Consider the following 22,336-nt stretch of genomic DNA (forward strand, 5'->3'; position numbering starts at 1 on the left):
AGTCCCTTTCATGCTTAAAAAATTCAAGACCCAATCACACCATATACTCCTATTATAGTGAGTCCAATTCAAAATCCTTTCTCATCAGGCCAAAGTATTGAAACCTTCTAAGAGTCCCCCATGCATGTATTTCAAGAGTGGCCAAGCATATTGGTTTTCAATTTCATTTGGAAAATATTTTCTATTAAATTTTGTCAAGAAAATTATATCAATGTTGGTGTTGTCAACAAGAACAAGATTATCAATAAAACTTGAGGAATGGAACAATGCAAAAAGGCACAAGGTAATGAAATTGGTATCAGTGGCATTTTCACATAAGGTTTCAAAACTAAATAGTTCAAATGTAGTTGAAGAATATATATTAGGAAGAGTTCTAGAACCATGTAGGCTATAGTTTTGCAAAGGCTTTGACTTCTCAATATTGCTACTACAAGTGGTATCTATGTGAACAAAAAGGTTATTTTGAATTGCTAAAATAACCTCCAATAAAGTATTAATTATTATTCATCATATTTGACAAAGATTGCATCTCATAAACCATGAATGTGAATTTATTTTTTTTGCACTTGTAGCAATTGATGCAAAAGTTGTTGGGAATTAGTATTCAAATAGAGTGTGTGAGGTAAAGTGAGTTAAATAAAATAACTCACGTAGTTATTATGGTTAATGAATAAATATAATAATATTAAGTTGTTGACAAACAACTTAATATTATTAATAGTCATAAGGTTTGTTCTTGCAATGCCTATCTTCATCAGACTTGAGATAAATATTACTATCATCATTGGTTCATGCAATGCCTATCTTCATCAGATGTGTATGAAGTCGTTCATACCATGCTCTGGGTGTCGGCTTTAATCCATACAAAGCTTTATGCAATATGCATACCATGTCTTTCTCATCTGTCAAACCATAACCATCTGGTTGCTCTATGTAAACCTCTTCTTCCAATATCCCATTCAAAAATGCAGACTTAACATCTATCTGGTATACCTTGAACGTCTTATGGGCTGCAAATGCAAGTAAAGTTCTGACACCTTCCAGTCTTGCTACTGGTGCAAAAGTTTCTCCATAATCTTCTCCTTCTTCTTGAGCATAACCCTTGCAGACTAATCTTGCCTTGTTGTGAACTACAACACCATCTTCATTTAACTTGTTTCTGAATACCCATTTAGTACCTATAACATTCTTGTTTACCGGTTAGGGTACCAGGGTCCAAGTGTTGTTCTTCTCAATTTGATCCAATTCCTCCTCCATAGCTTTAACCCAATGATCATCACCAAATGCCTCATTAGCACTTCTAGGTTCAATGGTGGAGATCATGCAAGAGATCTCTCTTATTTTTCTTCTAGTTAGTACTCCAGCATCCTTATCCCCAATAATCTGCTCAGAACTGTGGTTCAGTCTTACATACCTAGGAATAACATGATCATTCTCTTCAGGTTCAGCTTCTTCATTATCATCTTCTTTTGAATTTATTTGTTTCGGTTGAACAAGTACATTAGAATTTGTTTTACCGGTTTCTGATTTAACAGTTTTAGGTTCCAAAAGCAAAATGCAAGGATCTTCATCCTTTTTCTCTGAACTGGTTCCTTCTGAGACTTCAGGACATTCATCTACTTGAACATCAACACTCTCAACAATTCTCTGTGTTCGGTTGTTGAAGCATTTGTAGGCCTTACTCTTAGCTTCAAACTTGCTTATGTAATCACCTCTTTTAATAAAACAGTTGCTACCAAATATCTTAAAATAGCTAACATCAAGTGATCTCCCATACCAATATTCATGAGGGGTCTTGTCCGTACCTCTTTTCATTAGAACTCGGTTCATTGTGTAGACAGATGTACTTACAGCTTCTTTCCAAAATGTTTTCGCTACACTTTCTTGTATCAACATTGTCCTAGCAGCTTCAACCACTGACTGGTTGTTCCTCTCTGCTATACCATTCTGTTGTGGTGTCCTTGGTGCAGAAAGTTGCCGCTTGATACCATTCTCATCATAGTACTTAGTGAATTCCTCATAAGTAAATTCACCACCTTGATCTATTCTCAAACATTTTATCTTTTTGCCACTCTCTTTCTCAGCTAAGGCCCTGAATGTCTTGAACTTACCAAAAGCTTCATTATTATCCTTCAAGAATGTGACCAACATCATCTTTGAACAATCATCAATGAAGATCATGAAATATCTATCACCTTGAATGCTTCTTGTTCTTATTGGTCCACATAGATCTGTATGAACCCAATCTAACAAGTGCTCTGCTGAGAAGGACTTGCTCTTGAAAGTTGAAGAATTCATCTTTCCTAACTGACATTCTTTGCAAAGAGCATTAATCGGTTTGTCTAGCTGGGGCAGACCTCTTACTGTCTTGGACTTGCTCACTTTAACAATGTTATCAAAGTTTATATGACAAAATCTCCTATGCCAAAGCCATCTATCATCTATCTTTTCAATCAATTAGTTGCTAACTTTAAGATTAAGATGAAATAGATTACCTCCGGTTTGTTTCCCGGTTGCAATCAATTCACCTTTGTTGTCAAAGATTTTGCACATACCATTTCTAAACTCCAGTGGGTATCCCTTGTCATTAAGTTATGCCACACTCAGAAGATTGTGCTTTAGGCCTTCAACCCAATAGACATCGTCAGCGTTGCTCTTCCTATTAAGAGAACTAACTCCCTTACCTTTAACCATATAGGGTGAGTCATTGCCAAATCTAACAACACCGCCATCAAATTTCTTCAAGGAAAGAAATTTGCTCCGATCATCGGTCATGTGATGTGAACAACCACTATCAATGATCCAATTATCAGAGTTATCCATCTTGGACACTAGTGCCTTCTAATCTGATATCTCTTCCTTAATAACTACAAACACAATATCTTCACTAGCATCATCATCAGATTTTTTATCAGTAATACCAATGTCAACCGCTATAAGACAATCTCTCTTGTCTTTGCCCTTATACTTCTTGAATTTGTCTCTCTTGTATTCATTTTCACCATTAGGAAAGTTAGCTGCTATATGACCAATCTTGTTGCATGCAAAATATTTTAAAGGTAGTTTACCTCTATACTTCCCAGTGCCTCTAGGCATTCGTTTTGCCAACAATGCTTCAAGCTCCACTAGGCAGTCTTCATCATCAGCATCTCTGTTGGATCTAGATTCATAACCATGACAAGTATCTCTACTTTTTCTCACAGATGGGTCAGAGACAGAAGCTCTGAATGCGGATTCTAATTTCTATACACTACCATCATAGCCATTCAATTCAAAAGCAATAAGTTTGCCAATGATAAAGTCAAGAGTTACCTTAGTTTTGTCAATGGACTCCAGCTCCTGAATAGCTGCAACTCGGATAGCATAGACCGGTAGAAGGGTTCTCAGTACCTTACTGATCACTGTGGCATATTCCACTTTCCCTCCTGCACTCTTTATTTCACCAACTATCTCTTTTATTCTTTGACCATACTATTGGATAATCTCACCTTCAGACATTCTCATTTCGTCAAACTTTCCTCTTAGGCTCTCCTCTTTAGCAATCTTAACATGTCCATCACCGCAATATATCTCTTCAAGTTTTTTCCATACTTCATATGCAGTTTCAAGACCATGAACATCTACATATTCAGCATCAGACAGGGAACTGATAATAGCCTCCAATGCTTGATGATTTTCTTGTTGTTCTTTCTTTTGATCATTAGTCAGAGTTCCAGTAGGTGTAACATACTTAGTTTCTACATGATCCCAATACTGACTTCCTAGACTCTTAATGTAAATCTTCATTTTGTCGCTCCATGTCCTATAGTTATCTTTGTTGAACTTCGGACCTTCTTTCTTCATCATGATCTACAAGATCTTTCCCTCAAGTTGTTAGGCTTTTAGGTTAAAGAGGACCTGAGATTCTCTAATACCAATTGATGGTATGATGAAAGAATAAGTATCTGGTAGATTACTGAGAGGGGGGGTGAATCAGTAGACTGATACAAACTTCCCAATCTCAAATTCAAACTCACAAAGTAAACTTTCAAAGTCAAGATCAATACTCAACATCAATTGGTTAACTATTATAACAACTTAACAGTAAACAACTTCAATCTTGTAAACGTCAAAATGCTTAATCACATATCAACATATTCCCTCTCTCAATACTTCCAGTTATCATGCCTTATCAGAATAGTTAAGTAGTCAATAAAATCAACATATAAGATCATGACCACAAAAACATTCACCACTTGACACAAATGTTTATACGTGGAAAACCCAAATAGGAAAAAATCACAGTGAGATGAGACTCACAAGATAGCTATCTGAACTCTACTGAAGTTCGCCCTGTTAGGAGCCAAACATGTTAAAGCTTTTACAATAAGTCCTATTAAGAGTTGATTCTGTTAGGAATCACCTGGTTAAGGGATTTACAATATGCCTTCATGAAAAGCAAATACCCTTCTAGGAGTAACCTTGGTAGAGGATTTGAGAATCCAAGCTAATGGACCACCTTGTTAGAGGATTTAAGAAGTAACCAAGCTTGTTAGAGCTTACCCGGTTAGAGGATAGGGGATTTCACTTCTGCTGTAATTGTTACAAAACATGTTTTCTTAATCTATCTGAATAACACTGCATTTGCTTGATCAGATTCTATTAAGCTTCAATCTTCCTTTACTCAAACTACAGATCCATTCTCTAGTTAGGCAACCACACACTCAACTAATTTATGTCAACACTTTGCCAACAACTTTACAAACAACTTCATCGACCTTAAATACAAATCAATTAGGTCGGTAACACAACAAAAACCTAATTCTCTCATAGAGATTACAAACAAATTGGTTCAAGTGTGACCATTGGATTTACAGAGCAATCTATACACATTCTTCAAGAAAATTCCAACCGCTCAATGATCACTGCTTCATCGGACTTTGTAACTCATCACGTGCTATGCATTAGATGCAATCCACTTTGTTTATTCCCTAAACAATCAAACAAACGAACAAACATGCCAAAACAATCTGAACATATCCTCATACAATGATCACACATATTTTCATCATTACCGCTCATCATTAGATCTTAAACCAACAAACTTGATCGGTTAGGGTTTAACAAAAAATAATTGATAGGGTTTACCAGTTACATTGCATAGAAAGGGTTTAACCTTATACACCAGTTCAACTCACAAACTAACATACCGATTTAAAACATCTTCCTCAAAGCTCTTCCTACCAGTTACAATACAATATCAATAACAACAACAATATCAACAATACTCTTTAGAAATAGATTTCTTTAGTAATTTTCCCCTTGTTTCTTCTTATTTCCCAAAACCAATTCCTAAAGCACATAATGAAATATTGGGCTTCATGCATAAGAGATTGTGTGGTTTAGAATTGATGTACACAAAATTTCTAAAAGTATTATTGTCTCTATTTGATATAGCAGCCATATGATATGTAGGGTGCTTCTTCTGCTATATCAAAGGTTCCCTGATTTTTGAAGCATAATGACTTGACCAAAATTTTCTAACACCTTTCTATCTCTTCTCGATTGCTTCTTTACTTTTCTAAACTATAATTGCAACTTTATCAGACTATTTTCTCCTTTCATATTAGTCAAGTTTGGATTTTCTATTAAAAAAAATTACAAATTATAAACTCATATTTTACAAAAAAATAAAATATAAGTATGAAACAACGTGAATAGTATAAAATAAAATCACGAGTAAGAAGGAAAATTGGGTAATCATAGAATTTTCAGTCTTCTAGTCACAATCTTTCTTCTAATTCTTCTTTGTTTCTTTGATTGTAAAAGACAATTAAATCTGCATTCCTTTAAGAAGAGTTATTCATTTTCCTTTCCTTCTTTACAAAGCTAGCCTTACATTGCTTTACACTATGACCATTACAATTCTTATAGACCACGTTCAAATCTCTTTTAGGAGCAAAGGAATTTCCATTAATAAAATTAGTTCTCCCTTTATGTGAAAAAAACTCCCTTCTTCCTCCCCATATTGAATAATTTGATGTCCCAAGTTTGGGACCTAGTATTATGGGATGCCCCACCACATAAACTTAACTTTCAACCATACACATGCACACACACATGCATACATCCACAAAAAGTGAACATTGCACACAAAGTGTAAATCAAAGTTTTTTCATACAATCCACAAAAAATGATAGAAAAAAAACACACATGGAGTGAATGCCAAAGATAGTTCAAACAAATACTACATAAAGTAAATGTCAAATTTGCCTTCTGAAAACATATAAATCAATCAATCAATAAATGTTATTTTCAAACATATTTAACTAAAAGTACAACCACAAACATAAATTAAATGCTAAAATTATAAAATATGTTGAAGTGCAAACATGTTGCGTGTGGAACTTTCTCAAACATGACAAAGTTAATGACAAAGTCTGTGAATGTAAAAGTTCAAATATAAACACACATGCCAAAGTTTATAATTTTTTGTACAAAGTAAATGTTGAAGTTCAAACATGCCTGAGTAAAAACAAAAACAATGTAAATGTCAAATAAAAATTCCATACAAAGAGAATTAGTTCGACCACACACAAAGTAAACATTGAAGTTCAACATAAAGTTAAAAGTTAAAACATACTTCACAAAAACTTAGTTCAATCACACATGAAGAAAACACAACAAACACATGAATGAATGTCAAACGCTAAAACACATTTCAGACATATACAAAGTAAATGCACCAAAGTTCAAACATGTATATAAAGTAAGTGTTGAAGTTAGAACACTCTTGAAAGTGACAATAATTTAACTATAAAAATTGGATATCCGATAAAATCGGATATTCAATTTCTCTGAGACAATAAAAGAGGACTGTGACAACCCGTGGGTTATTTTTTACCCATGGGTTGCACGAATTCAAGCAAATCCGATATCCGGTTGGACCCGATATTCGATTTTGTGACCCAAATTTGCAAAAAAAACTAATAAAATGTAGGTTTTTTTATTGTTTTTCATCATTTTCATTCTAATTTTTGCGTTTTTTTAAATGTTTTTTTGTTTTTTCATTCAAAATATGTTTTTTTCATGAAAACTAGGTTTTTTAAAATCAAATACAAAATTGTTCAAATTTGTTAATTTAATTCAATTGTTTACATTCAATTAGGTTAAAAATGGGGGATAACAGTGAAAACATTGATCAACCACAACCGCCACAACCAAACCCTCCTGCACAAAACCCTCCTTTGCCAAACCCCCCCTCAATTCAGGATTTAATTGCACAAAATTTGAACCAATTGAGGGGGATTGCATATGTCTATCGTAGGATCCCTCACCTGAACCCAATGTTTGATCCCCTCACGTCCATCATAAAGAGTATAGAAACCATCACCGAGGAGCACAATGCCGCTCTTTTGTGGCAAGATTGTATGAGGGAAAAATATGTAGATGGCTTATCCTATAAGGAGATGAAGGATCTCGAGATATCCAAAGCCGATATCGCCACATTGTTTATGAATCCCCGCACTAGTCAACCCGTAGACCAAAAAAAAAAAAAAATTCTATTAAATGATGCACAAATGATGATATTGTGAAAAACTTTTGAGATCGTTGGTGGATGGTTTTCGATAAACCACCCAACAACAATCTTGATGTCCCCTTCTACTTCATCAAAAAATTGTATGTTGAGTTTGTTTTAGGAAAACATGTGAACTACTTTGACATCCAACCTTTCTAGGGTGTGGGTTTAGGTATGCCCCAAAATAGACTTGGGGTAGTCAAAGTAGTCCACAGCCCATATGCCCCCCTTCCTCTTGTTGATCCCCCACCTCCAGTGCAACATCCAGATATCATATGTGAGGCGGCATCACAGGCCATATCGACTATTCACTCTTTGAGTAGCCTTTTGGTTTCTCACGCTGGGGTAGTAGCTCAGCCTTCTTTTGATGGTATTGGTGCATTCGGTGTCGCTGACATGTCCTCCTCGGCTCCACACATTTGTGTACCCCATAGTTGTGTCATGTGTGGGCACCTATGCTTGGGTTCAGTTGGACAGCATATTGATCCTTCTGCGCACACTACAGATTATGAGGTTCATGAGAAGCATAATGCACCAGATGTTATGACAAGGACTGGAGGATACCTTGGAGAGTCCTCGCATGCTAGAGGCGAGGAGGCACCTTCATCATACGTTGATGATGCAGTGGTAAGATTTGTATTTTCACAATTTATTCTATATTTTAAACGAATATTTATAATCTAGATAATATTAAGTACTAATGTTTATTTACATGGTCTATTTAACAGTTGATGACAGAGGAGTTGACACAGATCCAGGAGGGAACCTTGATGGCCATTTCATTTGGCCTTTATAGCTTTACGATACATATATTATTGCACCTAGTTGTTGGTCTAATTGGACAACCTATTGATCCTTCTGCGCACACTACAGATTATGAGGTGCATGAAATGCACGATGCACCAGATGTTATGACAGGGATTGGAGGATACCCTAGAGAGTCCTCGCATGCTAGAGGCGAGGAGGCACCTTCATCATACGTTGATGATGCAGTGGTAAGATTTGTATTTTCACTGTTTATTCTATATTTTAAATGAATATTTATAATCTAGATAATATTAAGTACTAATGAATATTTATAATCTAGATAATATTAAGTACTAATGTTTAATTACAGAGACTGGAGGATACCGTGGAGAGTCCCCGCATGCTAGAGGCGAGGAGGCGCCTTCATCATACGTTGATGATGCAGTGGTAAGATTTGTATTTTCACAGTTTATTCTATATTTTATATAAATATTTATAATCTAGATAATATTAAGTACTAATGTTTATTTACATGGTCTATTTAACAGTTGATGACAGAGGAGGAGTTGACACAGATCCAAGAGGGAACCTTGATGGCCATTTCATTTGGCCTTTATAGCTTTACGATACATATATTATTGCACCTAGTCGTTTGTATTTTATTGTACATACATGCTCATAATTTATATTGGCATTAATTAGAGTATGTAGTAACTTGCATGTATATCTTATTTTACTCTTGTAGGGCACAAAGAGGAGTGACAATTATATGCTAACTTGTATCAATGTCATGTTTGTAAACATATGTAAGTTGTGTATGAAAATATTGAAAACATACCTCCTCTACTGAAGACATACATCAAGAGTCCTCCAAAGCCAAAGAGAAAACGTGGAGATGAGGTAAACATGAATAGTTCAATTATAGTTCATTTTTATGTTAACTTTTTGAATGTGAGTTATATAATATAACTAATCTTAATTGTGGTTTGTTTTTTCTTGTGCAGAATCCTTCAGAGCCGAGCAGTGCGGCGAAGATGATCAATTTTGATGATCCATCAATAGCTTAGGATGTTATAGATAGTTTTTGGATGCTTACATGTCTAGTTGGCATGCATATTTTGTATATGGATATACATTCACATATATAGACATACATTTTGTTTGAGTTGGCATTTATGCCATATTTGTGTATGGACATACACTTGTAATCATTTGACATTTTCATATATATAAAAGTTGATATTTGATCATATAAACTGTTGCTCGTGTGTGCATGGTGTTATCATTTTAAACTTTAATCTTCACTTCAATAATTAACAATGGTTAATAATGGTTATTTAATGAACAATACAATTCATTTCATTTCATCGTAAGTGTTGTTTGTATAATCTTCAGATTATATATAATTCATCATCTAAATTGTAAGTGTTAAATTTGGTTGCCTTTGGAAACTTCACCAAATTTAATGACCTCCTTGCTCATCAGGCCTCCACGAGGTCAAATTTGGAAGACAAGTGTTTTGATGGATTCTCAATGTAAATAAGGTTTTTCAATATTCCTTATGGTTTTATCAAGGCAACATTTTTTCAGTTGGTGAAAAAATCGTCAGTCTCATTCAATCAAATGTTGTCACGTGGCCAATTTCTCATTTTGTTTGTTGTGATCACGAACCGTCGGTTTTGACATGTCTAGTTAGGCATTCTTACCTTATGCATGCTCCTATTCCCCCCACCCCCCACTCAGTCGAATGCTCGGGGTCATACCCTACCAACGTCATCCCTTGAGCGCCCTAAGTGCTAAAAATTGGCAAACTTTGATGAACCCTAACTCGGAATCTGTTCCACTTGCAAACGATCTATTTGAACCTACGAGACCACGAGAGAGGTACCTACAAAAGCCTATATCATTTTTTCAAGATTCCCTACAATTTTATTAGGGCAATATTTTTTCAGTTGGTGAAAAAACACCAGTCTCATTCAATCAAATGTTGTCGCATGGCCAATTTATCGTTTTACTCGTTGTGATCACGAATCGTCAGTTCAGACATGTCCAATTAGGCATTCTTACCCTATGCATTGATCGGTCAATGTCTTATTGCTAAACTTTTGGTCGAAAAGTTATGTAGCCCACAATCGAACGGTTCTTGTTGACCTCTTTCCTTCAAGATTCGCAATAATGTTCTCGTCAATTTCAAGTAACCATTTTGGGGTTCTTGAAGGTCTTGGATTTGGAATTTGTCTTTCATCCATGAGAGGGTCTTCATTTCTGAAGTAATTAGGTGTTACATATTGTTCACTTGGTTGAGCAATTCCACCTTCAATGTCAAAGTTTTCCACATTTTCACCTCCAATGTCAAAATTTTCCACATGTTTACCTCCTATGTCAAAATTTTCTACATTTTCACCTCAAATGTCAAAAAAAATCATATTTACACCAAAATTATGGACACCTTCATTGTCAACTCTCAATTTTCACTTTCAATTCTGACATCATGTTGAGGATTTTCATTATCACTTACAATATTTTCAACATGTTCAACATTTTCACTTTCAAAACCTACATTTCCATTTTCAATAACTTGTTCAACATTTTCAAATTCAATTTCCTCTTCACTTGAAGTAACATTAGCAATATTTAACATACCTTGTCTTCTCCTCCTATGACCTTCTCTATATCTTTCTATGTACACTTTAATTTGGTCATTTGAAATATTTCTTTTGTGTTTAGACTTTCAACGACTACTACTCCCCATTTACCTCCACAAAGATGCTACCAAATGATTGACAATGTAAGATTTGACTTTAAGAATCTCTCAAAAGCATAAATTTGTCTCAACCTGTCTGAAAACCCTTGATTGTCAACAGAAACCAGAATTTGAAGAATGTGGACCATTGATCCACAAAATGGCCCACAAGGCTCTTTTTATTTACAGAAATCGGATATCCAATTTTAATGCATAAATTTGGGGTCCCAAAAATAATTCTCGTTGCTGCCTTTATTTTTACTGTTGCCACATTAATGGCAATGGCAGAAATCGGATATCCTAGAAAGTCAACTGAAAAAATATTTTTTTTAGTATTCCTTGATTTTTCAGACTTTACACTGGTGCCTGATGACTTTTTTATAACCAAAATTGATAAAATGAAAAGGGTTTTTTAAGGACGTTCTCAGTTTTCTAACAATATAAGGATTGTCTTATTTCGACTTTAATTAATAATTATTATTTATTTTCTAATTGAATTTTGACAAAAGTCCAAATTGATAGACTGATTGAAAAACACTCGTAACTTTCAAACGGTATAACATTTTTTGAATCTGAAAAATGTGTCACATCCTATGCTTCGTCTACTATAGGGAAAAAAATTTTAAAAATGAATTTCATAAGGTTTTGACCAAGTTAAGGTGGTCAAACGTAAAAGTTTCTAAATTTATGAAAAGTTGTAGTAAAAAATTCATCGATAATAATTTACTTTATAGAAAAATATGTCACATTCGGACATGAGTCTAATACTTATGTTATAAATCTTATAAAAAAAATATTATAATTTGATTGTGATTAGGGTGGTCAAACATACGCCTATTTCTTATCTTTTTCCTGAAATTTTAGTACCACCGCATTAAAATTTAAAATTTTCATTAAATAGGATTTTTTTTTTTCCAAAAACAACTAGTAGCTTAGAAACTACATTCAATTTTCTATAGATTCTCTTCTTACATATTTTAAAAATAATGTTCATAACTTATTCAAATTTTCATGTCAAGTTGCATAACTCATATAAGAGCATGTTTTGGCACACCATAATCCTACACATACCCATATAATAAGAGAGTACCAAAATTCAAGCATGCACCCAAAGGGAATGCTAAAGTTCAAACAATAAATATACACAAAGTAGATGCCTAAAGTTGAAACACACTTCCAACAAACTAGTGGATGACAAAGTCAAGAAAACAATTAATGCATATCAAAATTCAAACACATGCACAAACTAAATGCCAAAACTCAAGCATGCACTACACACACCACAAAAATATAAAATAAAAAGAATTCAAACAAACAATTAATGTATATCAAAATTCAAACACATGCACAAACTAAATGCCAAAACTCAAGCACACACTTCCCATGCATGCGAACGCGCGCGCACACACACAGTGAATGGCAACAAATAATATAAGGGGATGTCAATGTTCAATCAAACAATACAGGGATGACAATGTTATTGAGACAAAAGGGGATGCCAAAATTCACTCATACTTCATACAAAGTTCAAAACATACAATAAGATCACAAAATTCAAACATGCACACAAATTGAATACCAAAATTCTAAAAATTTATGCACACAAACTAAGTATTGAAGTTCTAATGCAATTCCAACAACTAGTGGATGCCAAAATAAAATACACTAAACATAAACGTTTAAAAGTCGCTTCAAACAAACAATTGGTGTATATGTCAAAATTCAAGCATATACACAAACTAAATAAACACACACTTCAATCCAAAAATTCAAATCCAAGCTTGAAATAAACAATAAATAAATAAAAATTCATACACACACTTGACACAAATGGTAAATGAATTTCAAAATAAAACACTAGAGAAACATGTTTAAATTACAACTTGCTAATAACACAATTTTGACTATTACAATATTACCAAGTTATGTTAAAATTAAAAAATATCACGATACTTGATAATTAAACCACAAAAAAAATTGCACTCAAAATACTTAATAATAAATGTTCACACTCGTGCCAAATTAAAAAAAAAAAAAAGTTTGCAAAGTTAAAACATATTTCACATATTGTTTGTCTATGCACATAATTTACACTTACAAAGTAAATGCTAAAGTTTAAACATTAAAAATACACAAAGGAAACACTTAAGTTCAAATACATCAAAGTACAAACAGACACAAAGTAAACACTTAAGTTCACACACACTTCACACTATAGTTCAAACATACAATATAGGTGAATGTCAAAGTTATTACACTATTCACACAAAGTGTATTTGAAAGTCCAAACATAAAAACACATACTAACATTTCACACATAGTTTATTTAAACACACAACCCACACAAACGTAAATGCCAAAATTTAAGCATTCACATAAATGAATGTCAAAATTTAGTATAGTGTTTACATAAAGTGAGTTTGTGAAGTTAAAACACATTTCACACACTTTATTAAAAAACACACTTCGCACATATACAAAATAAATGCTGAAATTTAAACATAACTGAATGTCAAAGTTGGTACTCTTACACAAAGTTCAATGTGGAAGTTCAAATGTAAACACATATGCTAAGTTTATAAATCTTCACACAAAGTAAACATCGGAGTTCAAACATGCACAAAGTGAATGCCAAAATTAAAACTCTTCACAAAATAGATGTCAAAGTTCAAACACGCTTCACACAAATTTAGTTCAACCCAGCACAAAGTAAATATTTGAGCTCTATACACAAAATTAAAACACTTCACAATACAAAGTAAATATACACCAAAGTTCAAACATGCACGTAATATGAATGTAAAAGTTAAATATAAGTAATTTAAATAAACTTTTTACAAAATTAGTTCAAACACACTTATTACAAAAAGTTCAAACACACTCCCTCTCTTCCCTCCTGTGAATGAATAAATGATCAAAGTTCACTCACCCATTTCAAAGAAAGCTCAAAGATACAATAAAGGTATGCTAGAATTCAAACATACATGCAAAGTGAATGCTAAAGTTCAAATGATAAATGATAATTGCATAGAGTTTATACACACTTCCAATAAACACTTCAAACAAACAATCAATGTATGTCAAAATCCACACACACAAATTTAATGTCAAAGCTCAAGGGAGCACTTCATATAAACACATCAATTTACATATCAATTTACAGGATAAGCATTGTCTTAGTTATATATTACATTTATTGATGTCACCAATTTCAACAACTGATTCAAAAATATAACATCTTTCTCCAGTAAAATTGCCCTAATTTACAAATTGCATTTACACCAATTTTAACGATTGATTAAAATATACAATATTTCTCCAATTTTAGATATTAAATCTTGCATTTAGTTAACCCATTCAATATTTGAAACATTTTCCTAAACTTTTATAAATTATATTCATTACTCCTCAGCAGCTACCCTATTGGAGCTTCCAAACATTTCTGAATACTGGCTCAGTCTGTCAAACACTCAACATCTAAAACTAAACATATTAACACAGACGATTAGATATACTATTAGATTGATTTTCCTCCCAATAAAATATATAAACGATTAGATATACTATTATTAAAGTAAAATTGACATAAAAATCAGTAAATTACTTCAATAGAAATATAAGAATGATTACACAATGTTACAGAAACATTTACATGTACCAAAACTTTCCAAGAGAAACAAAATCTTGGCCATAAATCTGCCAAGCTATGTTATACAAGTATATAAGATGATAGTCTAGAAAATATGCTCTAATACTAATTTTCTAGAATATTTATTTTGTTTTTTATTAGCAAATGCAAGTCTAAATAACACTTCTTTAAAGCACACCCCACCCGATTGTTGATGCACAAACCAAAATATGTGCCATTTCTTCTCTACAGGAATCGGGAATCCATGAGGATGGTAATGACAAAAGGAAAAGGAAAGCAAGGCAGAAAAAAGGATCTGGGGATGAAAACCACGGTCGAAGGCAGGGCTGCTGGAATGATTGATGACCCCCAATAAAAAATGAAAAAATTAACACCACATGGTAGTACATCTGTTGCCTTTTCTTTCCTTATTTTCATTTTCCTATTGGTAGATGTGACAAATTCAAACCATAGTTCAATATTCCAAAAGTTGGGAAGGAAAAAATAAAAATTCACATAACTGTTCAAAATGCCCCTATAGAACTAGTAGATCAACAATGGCCCATGGTGATTTCCAGCTGCTTAGATGCAGAGCTCTAAGAAGGATACCATTTTATAGATTGCAGGTATGTATTCCAAAACGTTGAGAAGGGAGAATTAGAGATTTTGAGTCTTCGTAGCTCTATCTTGAGTAAATGGAATACATATTATTTTTGCTCTTTTCATTCTCAATACCATTGCAATCTGCTGACCAGGAATCTGTATTGGCATTCAAAGTTGCAATCACATTCGACCTCAATATTGTCTTAGCACATTAGAATACCAGTATGTTATTTTTATTAGTGTTGACATTGCTCTTTTCAATCTCAACTCCATTGCAATCTGCTCCTCCTGACCAGGAATCTGTATCGGCATTCAAAGCTGCAATCACATCCAACCCATAATATATTCCAATGTGTAATTGGACCCGCGTAATATGCTCTTCTCATTCGCAGCAAGTGGTTCAGTTAGGTTTCAGTGGTCAGGATTTACTAGGCATCCTTTCTCCCCCGCTTGGGAATCTCATAGCTCTGGTTATTCCCACTGAGTTCGGCAAATTGAAACTGCATGGGAGTAATCCCACTGAGTTCGACAAATTGAAACTACTTTGCAGGTACAATTCCACCCTCTATCAAAAATCTCTCAGCCTTAGTCCAATTGGACTTGTCAGTTAATAATCGCCATGGACCTATCTCTCCTGAAGGAGGCATGCTCACCCAACTACACTAGCTTTACCAGGCAGTAACAACCAATTGTCAGGAACTATTCCTTTTAATGTGGGGATGCTCATCAATTTGCAAGAATTTAATCTATGAGGAAATGAGCTTAGTGGAAAGCTACCATATTCCTTAAAAATAGTTCTAAAATCAACCTTCTTGACATAAGGAACAATCAACTGAGCGGATATATGCCTAAGGAGTTGGGCAATTTGGTCTTGCTACAATATATCATATTAGAACACACTCAGCTTGCTGGTAGCATTAATATCCTTTTGCCTTTTCTCACTGCTCTCACAAACTGTTCCCACCTAGAATATATAAAAATGTCTCACAATAATTTGAGCGGTGTTTTGCCTCCATCCATAGGCCACTTTTCCTCGAATCTCTCGATCTTAAATTTTGGGAACAACAAGATAAGGGGAAACATACCTCAACAAATTACCGACCAAATTAACCTACTTGAACCTACGTAATAATCTTTTAAGTGGGTATCTGCCAGCTGGACTCAAAAGGTTCTATAAGTTGGAAAGATTGGATCTTGAGTGGCAACAACCTAGAAGGCGGCCTTCAAGAGGACATCGGTAAGATGAAAAGTCTAGCATTGTTAGATGTTAGTTCGAAAAAGCAATCAAGAAGAATACCAGGCTCTCTTGGTAGACTTCAACAGCTAAGGAGACTTTTTTCTTCACCACAACCATTTCTCAGAAGAAATACCTTCTGATTTGAAGACATGTCCAAACTTAGAACTGGAGCATCTCTATCTCTCTCATAACGCCTTTGAAGAACCGATACCAAATGAACTTGAGAAGTTACAAAATTTGGAATCTTTCAATTTCCTGTCAAGTACAATACCTACATCTCTACAAAGATGAAAGTGCTTCGCTACTTCAATGCTTGTTTCAACAATTTGACAGGTCAAGTTCCAGGAGGAGGAGGAGGACTGTTTTCAAATAACACATTTAATGCATCCTTTATGGGAAATATCGGTCTCCGTAGTCTAGATAAATACTTAGTGCATGCTTGTCCAAATCAGGGTAAAAGCGCGAAATCATTACTTACAAAAGTGATGTTATCGGTTGCTGGAATGACTGCAATTTTACTGTGTGCTTCAATATTTGGGATATTGTGGTGTCAGAAATATTTATCACATCAATTTGATCTTCCAGACTTCATGTTTGGAAGACTGAGATATCCTAAGTTTACATATCAAAATCTGTTAAACAAAACAAATGGATTTTATGAGACAAATTTGCTTGGTGTGAGCAGGTTTGGATCAGTTTTTACTCAATTTCCAAAATGAAAAACTCCGAAACAATTTCAAGGGAAAGAATTCAAAATCTTGGCAAGGACTCGACATCGAAATATCGTTATAGCATATTCATATCTTTAAGGCTTTGATTCTTCAGTTTGCTACAAATGGGAGCTTGGAAAAGCATTTGTATCCTGAAAGTCATGAGGAGGATGTTTGTGAACTCAAAACGAATGAATGTCTGAACATTGCTATTGATGTGGCCCATAGCATGGAATATCTCCATATCATGATTCTCCTACCTAAGTTGTTCACTGTGAGTTGAAACCTAGTAATGTGCTTCTATATGAAAACATGTCAACCGTTGTAGATTCTTTGAGCACATCATTTTCCATGAGAGGATCTATTGGCTACATAGCTCTGGTAGGCCTTATTTTGTTGTTACATTATTTAATTTTTTAAATATTATTGTTCAAATAGCTTCTGGTAATAGCTACATGAGTTTATTAATTTCCTCGACATCGAAATCTCGTTAGAGTAAGTGCATGTTCATATGTTTAAGGCTTTGAATCTTCAGTTTGCTACAAATGGGAGCTTGGAAGAGCATTTGTATCCTGAAAGTAACGAGGAGGACGTTTGTGAACTCAAAACTAATGAATGTCTGAACATTGCTATTGATGTGGCCCATAGCATGGAATATCTCCATCATGATTGTAGATTCCTTAAGCACATCATTTTCCACGAGAGGATCTATTGGATACATAGCTCCTGGTAGGCCTTATTTTGTTGTTACATTATATAATTTTTTAAATATTATTGCATAAATAACTTTTGGTAATAGCTGCATGAGTTTATTTGCCTTATTTTGTTATTACATTATATAATTTTTTAAATATTATTGCATAAATAACTTTTGGTAACAGCTGCATGAGTTTATTTATTTCCTCGACATTTGAGATGATGATCACAAGGAAGAGACCAACTGATGCCATATTTGCTGATGACCTGAACCTCCCAAATTGAGTGAGGTCAGTGTTCCCTAAGAGCCTACCAGACATTGTTGGTAAAAGGTTGTTAGAGAATATGGACATGGAACGCAATGACCGACCATGAGAGATGTAAGAAGGGCATTGGAGGTTCTAAGAAATACTTTCATAGGAGCTGCAGAATCAACTTCCAATTTAACAAGAACCATATCAGATTTGGTGCTCAATTTCCGTGCTAATGCAATGGAAGAGGTGATTTGTGACAGTGATAGCTCTACATATTAGCTAGATACACATACATCTAATTTAGAAAATTGTTTTTTAGGTACTTTTTTCCCAATATTAAATTACAACATAAGATAGCTCTACAAATAAATTCTCCAAATTTTAAAATTGTACCTCTCCACAAAGATTGCAGGTGTACAGGATGCATACTACAATCCTTCCAAAATCAAGGAAACAACAAGTTTTTGCACATATTGAAAAAACAAAAAAAATGTTTAAAATAATAGACAGAAATTATATATAGATAATCGTGCATAAAATGAAAAATTCTCTTGCAAGCATTACAATTAGAATCATTATGCTTGTTCCTGAACCATCATCAAGAAAGAATTGTTCTCTACGACATAATTGTTTATATTTATCAGTAGGCAGAATAAATTGAAATTACCAAAATGAAAATGAATAATGCCTAAAATGACCTTTAACAAGAAACCATTAAGCGTCAATGGTAGAATCAGTTTCTTATCTTGTTATTCGAACACGTTCGAGTTGCTTCTTATAATGCTGGAAGGTGTGCTGTTCAAGTTGCTTCTTATAGGTTGTAAACACCTTTGAGGTTATTGAAGGAACAAAGGAACCTCAGAATGACCTTGGATAGAGAGAATAAAATTAGCGAAGAGACCAGAACCCACACCTTTCATCTTGCACAGAGATAGACTCGCAAGGAAGATAAGAATGTTGTAACCTGAAAGAGACTATACAATCCCATAGCAAGAGGACAATAAAATTAGTTATCTTTGAATACACGTATCACAAGATATCAGGTGTGAAGAAATTCTCCTAAATTTAGAGTTACAAGTCGTATATACCCTTGTTTAGGCCAGAATCAGAGACAGAGTTGCATGCTAGTTTGAGTGCAGCTACAAGTAAAAGTCAGATCCAAGTGTGCAGAGATGAAAGTGGTACTGTAACCAAGTCAGATCCAGTTGGTTGTACCCACCCACCCAACTATATCCATCTGGGCTCCTAAAGTCAGTCAAGGGTTTTGGATTGTGAAGAATCCTCAGCCTGAAGGACCTGTTGATTGATGTCAGGCTTAATGAACAACAGTTAATACCAAAAGGATTAGGATTTATTCATATTCGTGATTAGGGATAGGTTAAAAACGATTGCATTTTCAGCACTCATTATTCACTCTAAACACTCTGCTATTGAAAAGGCATACTCATTGTTCAGAAGAATTAGCTATTGGAGCTAAATCACACCACCAGATTTATTCTTCTTATCAAAGGTGCATAGTACAGAATAGAAAATGAAAATAAGTAAAGCAAAGGCAACAATTGAGGTATCGAGGCCCGCAAATCTGTTCTTCTTATATTTGACAGTTTACAGCTTAAATTTGTTCTTCTTATCTTTGATTTGGACACATCTTATAGACCATATAGACCATAACAAGTGACAGACAAGGCATATGAATTGTTTGACAAAAAGCCTCATGGTTGCACAAGGGATTAAAGAGGAAATTTAACAAAATGACAGTTTACATAGAATTGTAATGGTCTCCAATCAGGTCCAAAATTAAGAAGAGAACACTGACCTAAATTTATTTAAAATTAATTTGAAATTTGAAATTGAGAAATAATGAATATGTTACAATTCTTTTGTACAAGTATATTACAAAGCACCATAATCACATATATGATATATCAGAAGTCAACTTATGACATGGTTATCACAATTTATATATTATAGTAATAGGTATATAATAAATGATCAATGATCTATTAGACTACAACATTTTCTGATTCCAAAAGTCCAATTCTTAATGCTTAGGATGACTTGGATCAAAACAACATTTTCTAATTCTAATTCCATTTGACACATTAGATTTCATTTCCTTGTAAGTTTTCATTTGACGCGCTTCCAATTAAGCAATACCAACTAGGTGTTCCTATATAAAGATAGGTAACTGCCACAAATATGACCTATTGGGTTCGCTAGACATCTCAAATAAAAACTAAGTGTATTTTTTTAGCATAAGGATTGATCATTCTGGTTCTAAGCCCACACAAACCCAAAAAACACAAAATCATCAATCACTCATAAACAAGTAGCAATTTACAAATTCCATCGTGATAAAACGATAAGAATCTCAACTTTAATCCCATATAAATTTCCAGAAGATTCTGGAAAGGAAAGTACTCATCGTTTTATGATAGATGTAATAGTCAACATTAGAATTTAGACACTTCGAACATATGTTTGACAAAATGTCTCAATGGCTACACAACAAATTACAGCGCAATAAATTTTCAGAAAGGCAAGTCACTCAACCTATGTTTGGCAAAATGTATCAATGGCTGCACATTATCAGAAAATTAGCAGAAAAACATACCTGACTAAGCGCAGAGTCTTCAATTTCAAGCGGACGAGGATGCCCAGTGGTTTTGTCATTCAACCCAAAATGCAGATGAGCAGGCCAACCTCTGGTTTTGTTCTGCCTTCCCTCTTCAACTGTCAAACTTCCTTTTGTTCTGCCTTTGCCTTTTTCCTTCCCTCTTCCTCTGTTCTGCCCCTCCCTATCTAATAGAAAAAGCAACCAGAAAAAACTAAACAAATCACAGATGCACAACATGGACAGACACACTAGTATGCTCGCTTACAAAACCCTCATCAGAAAACATCAAAACGATAAGAAAAACAAAAGAAACATAAAATTCCTATAAAAGACATTGATGGAATAAACAGAAGATCAAACAAACATTGACATAAGAGGAAGAACACAATCCCTCGCTAATCCACATGAACAGTGCCCTGCCATTTATAACAGTAACATTCGGCAACGGGCATGCTTTTTAAAACGGTAAAATAAGCAACAATCATGTTTTTTTTTAACAGGTAATGGATAGCCATGTGAAACGGTAATGCTTTTTTCAGCAATTCCCTCCATCGCTGTAGATTCAGTTTGGTCATGCTCCACAGATGGATGAACCCAAAAACAAAATATAACGAACACACTTTTTTTTTTTTAAATTTACTCTAAATTATTCATCTATTAATTCAAATGAATAAGATTTTAAAATAATGTTTAATTTAGATAAGAGTTGTTATGTGTATTAAGTTAATTAAATAAATGGAAAATTGTTTTTAAATATAATTTAGGTTAGTCAATAAATTGTATATAAAATTAATTAATTTAGATTAAATTAGTGTTGAAATGTAGAAATAAATGTAGTATTGAGAAATCAATTGAAAATGAAAGGTGTAGATAACAAATAATCTAATGACAATGTTATCTAATAGAATCAATTTGCTACATTCTACAAAAAAAATGATAATATTGACATGCTCATTGTTCTTAAGTTTGCACAAATCTAGAAAATATGTGTGGGTTGATCCAGGATGGGCTTATAATCGATTGCATCTATAATATTTAATAAATTAAAGATTAGCGAACCAAAGAATTAAATAATAAATTACTCAAACAAATAAATATGGGAGAAAAAATAGAAACTAGATAGAAGTCAACTAAAGTTCCATGAATCACAAAGAGATAAAGTTTAACAAATACCATAGAAATAGAAAGAAAAACAAGAATGGGCAGTTTGATGACATGAATTAATGACTTGGTATTAAATTTGCCAAAGATATAAACCCATAATAAGATGAAAGATATTTATTGAAAATAGAGAAGAAATTATATATAAAATCAAGAGATGAAACAAGGTATATTTTAAGAATTGAGCCCTAGAAAATTCTAAAAAAAATCTTCTAGGCCCCTATTTAGAGACCTAATCCTCATGATGTTTTTGGCTATTTTATTTATCCTATGTGATAGATTAGATGGCTATTTTATATTAAAATATAAATTCAAATGTGGACGATTAAGAAACCAAAATTCATTCTTGTTTCCAATCAATTTAGCAAATTAGGACCAAGAT

At 33.7% G+C, this 22,336-nt stretch overlaps 1 protein-coding gene across 8 annotated transcripts; it reads right to left on the reverse strand.

Moving 5' to 3' along the window:
- Nucleotides 1-14,160: 14,160 nt before the first annotated feature.
- On the reverse strand, nt 14,161-21,422 carry LOC131052139 (uncharacterized). Of its 8 annotated transcripts, none has more exons than XR_009372317.1 (3): nt 21,158-21,418; nt 20,791-20,978; nt 14,161-14,507 (listed from the first exon to the last, which is right to left on the reverse strand). XR_009372317.1 is itself a non-coding variant. In XM_059219806.1 (3 exons), exons 1-3 carry the CDS (start codon nt 21,214-21,216, stop codon nt 14,511-14,513), a joined length of 258 nt encoding a protein of 85 aa, XP_059075789.1. In that variant the 5' UTR covers nt 21,217-21,421; the 3' UTR covers nt 14,161-14,510. The 8 variants fall into 8 exon arrangements, 5 of the variants coding, with proteins under 5 accessions (XP_059075789.1, XP_057842724.2, XP_057842723.2 ...); XM_059219806.1 differs by having other exon boundaries at nt 14,161-14,525; nt 20,791-20,974; nt 21,158-21,421; XM_057986741.2 differs by having other exon boundaries at nt 14,161-14,531; nt 20,791-20,974; nt 21,158-21,421.
- Between the last annotated feature and the right edge of the window lie 914 nt (nt 21,423-22,336).

This window comes from Cryptomeria japonica, chromosome 4 (assembly GCF_030272615.1).
Source record: "Cryptomeria japonica chromosome 4, Sugi_1.0, whole genome shotgun sequence".
Classification (NCBI taxonomy): domain Eukaryota; kingdom Viridiplantae; phylum Streptophyta; class Pinopsida; order Cupressales; family Cupressaceae; genus Cryptomeria; species Cryptomeria japonica.

Bases quoted from the DNA above. Each gene is read 5' to 3' on its own strand.
- LOC131052139 (XM_057986739.2), bottom strand. From the start codon at position 21,216: ATGGCAGGGCACTGTTCATGTGGATTAGCGAGGGATTGTGTTCTTCCT. The intron at 20,975-21,157 runs GTTTGTTTGATC...TCTATTAGATAG, and splicing joins GTTCTTCCTCTTATGTCAAT to GGAGGGGCAGAACAGAGGAA. The intron at 19,473-20,790 runs GTATGTTTTTCT...ATCAATCAACAG, and splicing joins AAGACTCTGCGCTTAGTCAG to GTCCTTCAGGCTGAGGATTC.